This window comes from Mercenaria mercenaria, unplaced genomic scaffold (assembly GCF_021730395.1).
Source record: "Mercenaria mercenaria strain notata unplaced genomic scaffold, MADL_Memer_1 contig_2020, whole genome shotgun sequence".
Classification (NCBI taxonomy): Eukaryota; Metazoa; Mollusca; class Bivalvia; order Venerida; family Veneridae; genus Mercenaria; species Mercenaria mercenaria.
In genome coordinates, this window is record NW_026460050.1 from 44,853 (window position 1) to 56,956 (window position 12,104).

The 12,104-nt window shown below is 27.9% G+C and overlaps 1 protein-coding gene across 2 annotated transcripts in view; it reads right to left on the reverse strand.

Moving 5' to 3' along the window:
- The window catches only part of LOC123554584 (uncharacterized), a 31,327-nt gene extending 20,229 nt beyond the window's left edge, over window positions 1-11,098 (reverse strand). Inside the window, exon 1 of one of the 2 annotated variants that reach the window (XM_045344834.2) lies at window positions 10,565-11,098. In XM_045344834.2, the coding sequence (XP_045200769.2) occupies window positions 10,565-11,032 (468 nt within the window). In that variant the 5' untranslated portion in view covers window positions 11,033-11,098. The remainder of the gene's footprint in view (window positions 1-10,564) is intronic. The other variant, XM_045344833.2, reaches the window with a different exon arrangement.
- Between the last annotated feature and the right edge of the window lie 1,006 nt (window positions 11,099-12,104).

The following is a 12,104-nucleotide window of genomic DNA, read 5'->3' on the forward strand; positions in this document are numbered from 1 at the left end:
TTTGAAAAATTTTTGTGTTTTTTTAATTTAATAAAAGGGAATTTTCCTTTAAATTTTGTTCATGTTTTAATCAAAAAGTACGTGGAATTTTTTATTAAAGGGCTTGTGCTAAATTTTTTTTTTTTGGGTCCTTTGGGTTAGGTTAACTTTATATTCAATATAAATTTGATGCCTTTTATATTTTAATTTATTTTTAAATTTTATTTAAACAATAACAAGTTTTTTTTTCCCCAATAGAAAATTTTTTCAACTTTTTCCCTTCATAAAATAAATTGCGAAAACACGAATATTAGCTGCCGGGAATTTTTAATTTTAGCTTTTTAAATGAAATTATGCTTAGGATCTTCTGTATTATTTTCCCTTTTTAAACCCAAAGTTAAAATGAACAAACCCAAAATAAACTTAAAAAAGTTTGATTTTTTTAAAAGACTTCCAGTATTTCTTTTTATTTTGTTTTATAATAATAATTAATTACATAATTTCTTATTTTTTTTTATATACTTGTGTATTCTGTTTCTGGAAAAAAAAAACACCATTACCAACTTAAAGCGACAGGATTCAAAGTGAAATTTTTTCATTTGCTGCATTAACTTTAAATGTTTTCTAATAAAGCGGGTTATGTTGTTGTGAATTACTTTTGTCGGGGTCGTTGAAAAATAAAAAAATTTAATTTTTTGTGGTTTTTTTACACCAGCCGTTTTTTTCAAAAGGTTATATTTTTTTGTTTTTGAATCAGTTGTTTGCGTCACCTTTTCCCGTAGGTATGACCATTTTTTTTTAAAACTTTTCAGTAGTAATTAGATCAAACCAAAAATTCATTGAAAATCAACGTGGGAAACCCTTTGAATTAATTTTTTTACAATTACTCTCCCCAAAAGCCCCAGCATTAGCTGGGGGGGAAAAATTTTTAATTTTCTTTTCATCATCTGTCAGCTGCGGGTTTTATTTGAATTTGATTGTTAGAAAAATTTTGTTTTTTTAAAACCCCGAAAAATGAAATTTTTTAAGGGAAATTTTTAGCATTTACTTTTTTTTAACCCCTTGGATTAATAACTTCCTAGTAGCAAAACCTTTATTTTTTACCCAGCTTGGTCACCCTTTATTTTTCAGAAACCCGCAGTAGTATCTAAAGAGATAAATCCTTTTTTTCCAGTTGATTCTGCAAAATTCATTAGATAGTTCAACCAAACCTTTAAATTTACACCTTATAAAAAATTATTCAATCATAAAAAATTTTTTTTCCTTTTGGGTTTAACCCACAAACCGGGTCAATTAATGAAGCTGCTTTATTAATTAGAGAAATTTTAAATTTATCTTCTCCATCAGCAACATAATTATTGCCGTTAGCAAGCTTATTTATTTTTAAAACTTACTTTCAAATAACCATTAAACCAATCAAAAAGAACTTCTATCTTTAATTGTAAAGGGATATCCGTTTTTTTTTGTTGCTTAAAAATTTTTTCCCCCAAGACGATATTAAGGCGGGTTATCTAATTGAATGGGAAAGTTAATTCATATCTTTCAAAATATTTTTTTGTTCTAAACATGTATATATTATAAAAAAAATTTTTTTTTTTATTTTAGTTTTTATTAAATTTAAAAAACTTTATTTTTTTAAAAAATTTAATTGTTAAAAAACGTTTTTGTCGAGCTGAAGTTCCAGTTTCCTGAAATATTCTTTTTTTCTAAATTGAAAAACCTCCTCTTTTTTCATTTTTAATTTTTATTATTTTTTTTAAACTGTTTTCCCTTTTTCTTGAAATTTCCCTTGGGGCATTTAAAATTTAAACCAACTGCCGGAGCGGGTTTTTTTTTTAAATTTTTTCCCAACAATTTTATTAGTATCCCAAAGTAAAGTTTCCAATAAGCTTTGTGCAGCAAAAATTTCCAACTTCTGTTCCAACCTTTTTTGTTCCACTTTAAGTGTGTTTTTCCTGCTTTTTTCCAAAAATTTTTTTCCCAGCTGTGCTTTTTTGAAGATCCCAACCCCGGGTTTGGGAAAACAATTTCTTTTAAAGGGGCAAAAATACCTTTTCCCGAGGACCCCGTCCTCGGAGCCCCACGGTATTCCTTTGTATGATTTTTTTTTCCCGTGTGGAGCACCCAACATAAAAAAATTTATTCCTTTTTTTTTGTCATAAATTTCTTGTAAAATTATAAAAACAAAAAAATTTTAAATAATTTCATAATAAAATTTTTTTAAAACTTTATTTTTTAATTTAAAATTTTTTTTTAAAAAAATTTAGTAAAAATTTTTGTTTCAACCTCTTTAAAAAATTAATTTTTTAAAACCAAATACATTTTAAATATATATTATAATTGAATTTATAATTTTTTAAATTAAATTTTCCCGAATACCAACCCCTCTTTGTGGTTCTTTTTTAAAAGGATAAGTTTTGTTAAATTTTGCAGTACTTAAAGCATAGATAATTTTCATGAAATTACCACAACGGTAAATTTAAAACAATAAATCACAATGAATATAAATTGTATCCACAGAGTTTATTTTTATATTTGGTGTTTTTTTCCCCCATTCAGTTTTGTTTAAAATTTTTTTTTCCCTCAAATCCAAGAAATGTGTGAAAATTTGATTCCCCAAATAAAATCCAAAATTATTGTAATTGAAATCAAAAATTTTAAAAAACTATTTTAAATCAAATTCCAAACTTATTGGAGCAATTTCTGTTTTAAATAAAAATTCTAATCCCCAATTACTTATAATGTTTCCCTAATAAAATTATTAATCGTGTAACTGTAAGAACCATTTGTAAATTGTTTTCTTTTCCCAAACCTTACCATTATTTTAAAAGAATTCTTTTTTTGGGCAAATTTATCAAATAATATTTTGGCCCAAAAAATTGGTTTATTGTTTTAAAAAATTTTCCAAAACCCCAACATAAGTTTTTTTTTTTATTAAATTTTAAAAAACGATAAATCTGATTGTAAAACACTCAGTTTATTTTTATCATCTTTAAAAATGTTTCAGAAATTTAAATTTTCATTTTTGTTCCTTTTTTTAAATAATTTTTAAAATTTAAATTCAAGAAAAAATTTTTTATATAACTTTTTTATGTTGTTTTTGGTTTAAAAATGATTCATTTTTTTTATTCATCAATTTTTTCTAATACCTTTTATTTTTTTGTTCAAATTATTTTTTCCGCATCAAATTTAACCCCAAATTAAAATCCCAAAATCATTTTAAACCCCAATTTTTTTTGGGTTACCCTGGGGCAAAAAGTCAAAACCTTGTCCCCTAATTATTTTTTTTAAATTTTTATTGATCTTTTTTTTGAAAGGTTTAACCTACTTTTCTGTTTAATTCTTTAAATATTTTTCTTGGGAAAGAATTGAAAGTTTTTTTTTATTGTTATAACTTTTTTAAAACAAATCAATTTAAATCTCATCTAAATTTAGTGTTAATTTTTTTCTTTTTTTTTATTCTATCCTTTGAAAATTTTTTTTTTTTTGAAACCCTAAAGTTTATTTAAATTAATTTAAATTTAAAATTTCCCTATTTTTCCATTTTGGTGAAACTTTATATGGTTTTTGATGTTTTTTCCTTGTCCAAAATGTAGAAGCCTTTTCAAGTTTTTATTTAACCCGTCTTTTTTACTTTATGAGTTTTTATCTGTTTATGTTTTAATTTTTTTTACTTCTTTTTGTTTAATTTTTGGGTTTTTTTTTGGGAAATTTTATTTGCTACTTTGGGGCCCTTTTTTAATTTTTTTTAAAATCCCTTTAGTAAACCCTTTTTTATTGTGCTTTAAAATTGTCTTTATGTATTTTATTAAAGGGTTTAATTATATTTGCCCGTTAAAAAAATTTTAAACAATTCAGGGCGGGTTTTTAAATCCATATTTTTCTAAAACATCTTTTTTCCGAAAAGCATCTAAATCTACTGTAGGGATTTCCGGGGTTTCGGTCTTGTTCCAACAATTTTAGGAATTTTTTCAAAAATTCTCTAGTTTTTTTCAAAATTATCTTTTTCATTTATCCAAACCCCTATGATCTTTCGGCGGTAATTAAACGTATTGGTTCTTGGGAATTCTTTTGGTTAAAACCCGTATGTTTGGGTTTTCTTTTATTTCATCACCTATTTAAAGGAATTGTTGGGTTTTTTTCCAGGTAATGCTTTTAACTGACTTGATAAATTTTTCTTTTTGACTTTCTTTTTTTCAGTAATTTGGGTTAAAAAATTTCAGTATACAAATTTTTTTTCCGGGTTTTTTTTAGCTTTTCTTATTTTTTCTCTCATTTTTTCTTCCTAAAAAGCTCTCAAACTTTTTTCCGCCCAATTTTTTTTTTATTTTTTATTTCATTAAGTTTTGATTGCATTTTTATAATAATGTAAAGATAAAGGGAAATATTGTAAAAAAATGTAAAAAATTAATATTAATAAAATGGAAAAATTTCCAAAATTTTTGATACAAAAAAGGGGTAAATTTCCCTTTAAATTTTCCAATTTATCCTTTTTTTTTCCCCCTTTTATTTTTTTAGAAGGGTTAAAATGTGGATGTCCCCGGATTTGGGGAAAAAAAAATACATTAATGCATAAACTTCGAAAAACCCCCTTATTTTTTTTTGATTTAAAATTTTCTTGTATTTCTAAAAACTTAAACAATTTTTAAAAATCAAGATTTAATTAACAACTTTAAAACCAAAAATTTCAAAAAAAAAAATTAAAATAGATTCCCCAAAAGAAAACTTTAATATTTTGGCTGATTCCAACCAATTTGAACCTTTTTTGAGAATCTTGAAACAGAAAAACAAAAAATAAATAAAAATTTTTTGATTTTTTTTAATTGTGAAGTTAAAAAAAATTCAAAACAAAAAAAAAAAAAAACTTTATTTCAAGGACGTCACCCAAAAAAAGTTGTGTTATTTTTTTTTAAGGGCAGTCTTACTATAAAACCCCAAAAAATAATTTGAAATTTAAATGTTCACATTATATTTTATTTGAAAGTCCCCGGGGGAAAAGAGGGAAAAAGATTTGAATTTTTTAATGAACAAAATAAATTTAAACCCTTTCTCCCTTTTTCTAATGCAACAAAACAAAAATTTTTGATTTCTTATTTAATTTACAAACCAAGGAATTTTTTTAAAAAAAAACTTTACAGGGGGTTTTATAGATGGGGGGTTTTTTTAAAGATGTAAAAAAAAATAAATGACCCCGAAAGTATAAGGGGGAAAATTAAAAATTTGGGTATTGATTTAAGGGGATTAAATTTCTACTAAAAAAACAATACCCAAAAAATTGAAAGGGACATGGAATCATATCTTCACAGAAAAAAAGGGGAAAAAGTTTAAACAATGAACAGACATTGATATGGGGGGTTTAAAAAAATAATCAACCAAGGGAAATTTTCCCGATAAAAACCCCCGATGTAGGTTTCCCAAAAACGGTTTTTTGTATAAAAAAAATTTAAAATGTTAAAAGAGACTATAATCTTGAAGTGTCAAAAATATAAAAAAACCCCCTAAAAAAGCAAAAAAAGTAAAGAATATTTAAGAATTAAAAAAAAGATTTTAAAAAAAAATTTTATTTTTAATAGTTGAATTACAAAAAAAAGTGGGGAAAAAGAAATGAAAGTATGGGTTTATTCATTAAAGAAATTGAAAAGAAAATTTTATTTTACGATGAAAAACAATAAAAAAAGTATTTCGGTTTTAAATTTTTTCATTTTATTCACCCCAAAAATTAAAAAATTAAAAGATAGTATGAAATTTAAAAATGAAAACTAAAAGACCCAAAATTATTTAAACTGGGAAAAAAAATTTAAAAAAATATGTATCAGTTAGAAATCAGAACAGAAATAAATTTAAAAAAATACTGAAATGAAAATAAGCATAAAAAATTTATTAGAATTAAATTTTAAAAAAAACTTTCAGAATTTTAAATCGAATTGGAAAAAGGCAGCTTCCCAAAGAGGGAGATCATGGGCAAAAGCATTAAGGATTTTAAAAAAGACTAAATTCCTTTAAAAAAGATGACTTTAAAAAACAAATTTGAAAATTTGGGTTAGTAAATTTTTACAACCGTCACAATTTACAGTATGCAGAAATTAAAGTAAATTTACAAAAAAAATTTCAAGTGATATTAAAAGTTTTTAATGCTAAAGTTGAAGAACCCTAAAAAAAGAACTGGACTTTTTAGGGTTTAAAAAACCGTTTAAAAAAAGGGGGAAATTTTAAAGACTGCTAATATAAAACATTTTAAATTTAAATTTAAAAATCAGTAGAAAATTTCAAGAAAAAAACTTGTAGACCCCGATTTAAAAAAGTTGGGGGCACATCACAATTTAAAGTACGAAGAGTTAAAATAAACTTAAAAGGGTTTTTTACAAAAAGATTTTAATTTAATTTAATGATAAATTTAATTATAAAATTAAAAAAAAAAATAAAAGATTTGGGGCTCTGTATTGAAAATCAGCTAAAAAAAGGAGGGAAACAATCACTGCTTAAAACCCAAAAAATTTTTGCTAAAACTAAAACAATAACCCCTAATGTCGAAAAAATTACCACTTTAAAACCCCAAAAAAAATTACAAAAGTTTAAAAAAAGTTTTCTTTAAAAAAAGAAACACAAATTTCTAGAACAAAGAATACTGTTGATAGTTTATCTCTTTTGAAATTGGTAAAACAAAACGACTTGATGATTTAGCGAAAAAATTCTTTAAAATTAAAAAAAAAGCAGGAAAAAAAGAAGGAAAAACTAAGGGAAAAAATAAAACGTGAAAAATGTTTTCTTTGGGAAAAATATTATAAACGTACTTTGATTACATACAAATGAAAAAATATTTTGCCGTCGTGGTTTCCTGGGGTTTTTCAACAAAAAAAATTTGGGCCCCATTTTGAACTATTTAAATAAATTTTTTAAATTTGGGTCTGGAATTATCGTTTGATTATAGAGATTTTTTACTCATTTTTCCAAAAAATATAAAAAGATGACTAGAAATGCTTTTTTTAGTGGTGTGTTTTTTTTGTCAGGAAAAAACCCGGGAAATTATATAATAGATATTAAGATTTTATTAAAGGGTTTTTTGAGCTCTATTGGTGAAAACCCGGAAAAAAACCCCACTAAAAAGGCCCCAAAATCACTTTTTTTATTTTGGTGGCGGAAATTTTTGGCCCAGGTGATGTTTTTTTTTGATATATTTTTATTTGTAAATTTTAAAAAAGCTGAAAGGGAGCTGAGGGCTTTTGGGCATTTATAAGTTAATATTTTTTAAGAAAAAAAAATTTAAAAATTTAAACTAAAACAAGGACAATTTTTTGTTTTTCATCCTTTAAAAGAATTTAGCAATTTTACAGAAGTAACATTTTTGCTTTTGATGGGTTGTTACATCAGATTCTACATATCGGATAACCTGTTTTCTTATGGGGAAAAAAACTTTTGGGAAAAAAGTTTAATTAAAATTTTAATTACTATGTGTACCCTAATTAAAATCTTACTAATTTTAAAAAAAAATCAAATACATTTCATTTTATTAATAAAAAAAAATCTGCCAAAGTTTTGCCAAAAATTCTGCCAAGGGCAGGAAAGTGGCGTGGGCTGCCAACCTGGGGAAAAAAAGGGGGGGATTTTTATTGGTTAAATTTTTCGGGTTTCCCCCCATTTAAACCCTTTTTAAAAAATTTAATTTATTTTCCATGAACTTATATTAAATCAGTGTAAAAACGTAAATCGATCACAAAGGAAATTTTTTAAAAGAATTGCACTACAAATGTAAACAAAAAGGGTTTAAATTTATGATTTTAAAATTTTAAAAACCCAAAAAAGCGACCCCCGGTGCGCTTTAAACCCAAAAGATATGATTTTAAAAAACTTGTTAAAAAAAACGACAAACCCGGGTCGTTAAATTTTGAGGGGGGACAAATTTTACCCGAGTGCAAAACCCAAGACTGGAGGTCTGACTGGGTCAAAGACCCCGAAAAGGTTTTTTAGCTTTGCGAGTTTTGTATTTTAATTTTTGGGTTTTGGGGTTTTTTTCTGGGTTTAAAAAACCCGTGGATTTTTAAAAATTTTCCAAACATTGGGCGGGGTTTTTTTGAAGTTTGGGCAAAAAGGGGCCAAATGGGGTCAGATGTTTCAAAAACGCTATATTTAATACTACCTTTTTCTGGATGGCCCGGGTTTTTAAAAAATATCGATATTTTTTAAAGGGGTGCAATTTTGCAGTTCCCCCATCTCAAGTTAAACAAGGCCCGCCTTGCCGGGGGCTGCGCTATCCCGATTTTTTTTTTGTTTAAAAGAAATATTGTTTCCCACACATGATTTTCTTTGGGCCCCCAAAAGGGCCATCAAATTTTTGCAAAAAGCAAAGGGTAGGGGTTTTTGTTTCTAGATGTCCCTCGTCCGTTTTTGATTTGGTTTAAAAAAAAATTTCAAGTTTTAAAAACGTAAAAAATTGGTTTGTTTAAAAAAGAAAAGCCCCTTAAACATAAAACTCAAACCCAAGGGGGAAAATGAAATTTTTAAGTCCAAAAAGGGGGGGAAAAATTAATTTCAAAAGAGGATAAATTATGTTTTGATGTAAAACAGTCAGCTTATGATAGTGAACAAGTGTTGCAAGTTTCAAAGCAATAGCTTTGATAGTTTAAGAGAAAAAGTTGACCTAAACATAAAACTTAACCAAGAAATCTGATATAGTCTAAGTCCAAAAGGGGCTTTAAATCTTGCAAAATGCAGGATGGAGTTATTTCTTGATGTACAGGTTCAGCTTATGATGGTGAACAAATGTTGCAAGTTTCAAAGCAATTGCTTTGATAGTTTGGGAGAAAAGCTGACCTAAACATAAAACTTAACCAAGAAATCTCATTTTCTAAGTCCAAAAGGGGCAATAATTCTTGAAAAAAGCAGAATGGAGTTATGTTTCTTGATGTACACTGTCAGCTTATGATGGTGAGCAAGTGTTCCAAGTTTCAAAGCAATAGCTTTGAGAATTTAGGAGAAAAGCTGACCTTAACAAAAAACTTAACCAGGCAACGCCGACGCAGACGCCGACGCAGACGTCGACACCGATCAAGTGATGACAATAACTCATCTTTTTTTCTTTAAATCAAATGAGCTAAACAGAACTCGCTAAGTATGTTATGATTAAGCGTGAATTCTTGAAGCATTAAATCTATAACTTCGAGTCTTCACGTTTAATCAAAGCATACTTTATGATTTCAAGATCATTAGCAGAAAACGTGAAGAAATAAAATGTAAAATCTAAATAGTTTATACGATGTATTACTTATATGAAAAACATTAAGTGCTAAATTACAGAGACACTACCGTTCTTTCACACATTACTTTTCTTCATAATATGTTATCTGAACCGTTCTGAAAAGTTGCAGAAAATATTTGCAAATACCTCATTTAGAAAATTGTAAAGACTATATAATTGTACAATTGTACAATTATGTAGCTGATGTTTAAGGTAATCTTCTATGCAAACAAATCCCGCGTTTCCCGCTTTTTTGTGTTCAAGGTGACGAGCTAAGTCTGCGGAGGATCTAGTTTCTCACTTCATAAAAGTCTGTATTAATATTTAATCATTTACACCTGTTTCATGACGGTTGAAAAGAGATAAAATAGTTCTTAATCTAAAAAACTAATCTACTTGTGTTACAAACACCCGGTTTACTGAAGATCACTTAAATGCTAATAACGTTTTTAGAGGAACTTATCAGAGTTACTTAAAATAGAAAAAGTGGAAAACCCCAGATCGTCAAAACACGACAAAAATGAAATGTGATTGAGCCTGTTCATTGACGGTATTGGAAATTCATGCTACTGTTCATGCCCTCTATATCCGAGTCGAGCAGAACTCAACATTCGCACATTACAATTACCAAAATATAATTCAGAAATATCTACAGATATGTTCATACGGCGGTCTACTTGGGAAATTCACTGATTAGAGTGCAGTTCAATGATGGCGTATGGTCCCAAGGTACAACAATGGACTAGACCTACACGACAAAACAATGGACAAGACTTAATAAACTAGAATTTAAAGATATAATCCGGAGATATAGAGTCCGCATATTACAGAAACTGTAAAAGACAAAATTAAAATACAGGTCCCATATCCAAAGGGTCATTAAACAATACTATGATACGACCAAGAAAGCGGGAGTACTGGAACCACCCGACCCAAAATGTACATGCTGAAAATCTTAACAGTACCACTAACACAACACGGCACAAAGAACTCTGGTAATAAAAAAGCAATGTTGTAACCCACAGGTAGCCCAGTAGGCCTCTGTAACTTCATTTTTATCACATTGATACCCTATAAATTATTGCTTATAATAAAGCCGTTTCCCAAACCTTAAACATTGTTCCCTGATCAAGGCGTAATCCTTTGAATTGCCCTTTACAGTGTGGTAATGTGTGGTAATTGGTTAAGATAGTTTTGTCTTTCCGAGGAAGGCAAAACCTTGTCATAAATTTAGTTCCAAAACCACATATGAGACTACGGACTATTTTCGACAAATCTCTTAACTCTTAAAAACGCGGTTATTCGTCTAATGACAATAAGAATTAAGTCAATTTGATAATGCATTTATTTTACCTTTTTAATCGTTTCTGGTATGTTCCTTTTGCTGCATATGTATTTTCCTTCGTCATCTACATAAGTTCTCAAATCACCATTTCTCACATCAAACGTAAAGAAATCTTCATCCGCACTCAGGGAGAGATCTTCACATGGTACTGAAAATTCTGTAATTTGTTTCCTGAAAAATGACTCTTGTTCCTGATTCAACACATGTGTCACAAATAATGCTAAACTTGCAGTTATGACGAGGAGAATAAAAGGAATGAGAACAAATACATTTTCAACTTGAAATTTTCTTCGCTTTTTGGAATAATGGTACCGCTTTAATAACCTTTTTCTTACAACGTTTGCAGAACTGAAAAATGTTTTTGTTGCGGAAGGTAATTTCAAAACTCCAACACACGAACTGCACTCATTAACAATATTTCCAAAGTGTTTTATCCAGCATATTTGCGCTTTATTAGCGTTCCTCCGCTTCCGCATTGTTATCCAAATTTAAAGGTTTAAACGCTGTTGTGTAGCGGGAAGTACAAGCGAAACTAACAGTTATTTTGTAGCTTTAACGAGTATAAAAGATTTAAGAAATCCAATATCTATTTTCAGATCATGTATATTGTATCATAGCGTGAGTCACATTTTCAATACGGCATACAATAGGGGCTGAGCTACAGGGTGAACACCACTAAATCCGGCTGTTATATTTTCATATAAAATCCCCTTACTTAATAACGTTATTTCGACGTTTTCTTTAATTTCAGATTTTCTGAGACTTATAGTCTCATAAGGAACTGTATCGCTTTTATAGAAAAAGAAAAATGGGTGTCAACATTTATGTAAAAAGTACGATTCATTATATACAACCTGAATTTACTCCTTTTCGCTTAGAACTACTAGTGTCTCTTTTCGAGACATAGAGTTCTTACGCCGCCATTTTTGTCTATCATGCAACAGGCGCATATTTCATACAGTGCTATCAATAAATACTGAAACACAGTAGAGAAAATAAACACACGAAATTAATGAAGGGAAAAACAGTAGGACTGTTGGTAGGGATCAGCATATAAGAAAATTTCTGTTTGAACTTTATTCGGAATTTTCATTAATTCTCAAGATACGCCTTCTCATAGCGTTAAATTTCTTAAACAAAAATGAGAAAATCTTAAGAAATGAGCATTTGATACAGATCACTCCCATCTGAAAAAAATATGCAAAATATAGCCCTGTGGAAGCAATATCTTGCATTTTATTACATTGTTCATGAAACTTTGATGCAGGATCCATTTTATCGCCAATGATATTTGTTATTTTCAATCAAAAACATGCTAATTTTGATAACATTAAAACATTTGAAATGCTAAAGTGTGACATAAAGAACTTGCTTGGTCCTAAAATCAACCAAAATAGGTCCATTTGATCGAAAATTAGTTTTATATTCCAAAATGTAAGAAATTTAGCCATTTAAAGCCATTTAGCATCAGTATTAACCATTTGAAAGAGATTAATGGCCATTTGATTGATTTCCGATGAGTTTGGCTATTAGTAAAAGAAAACAGGT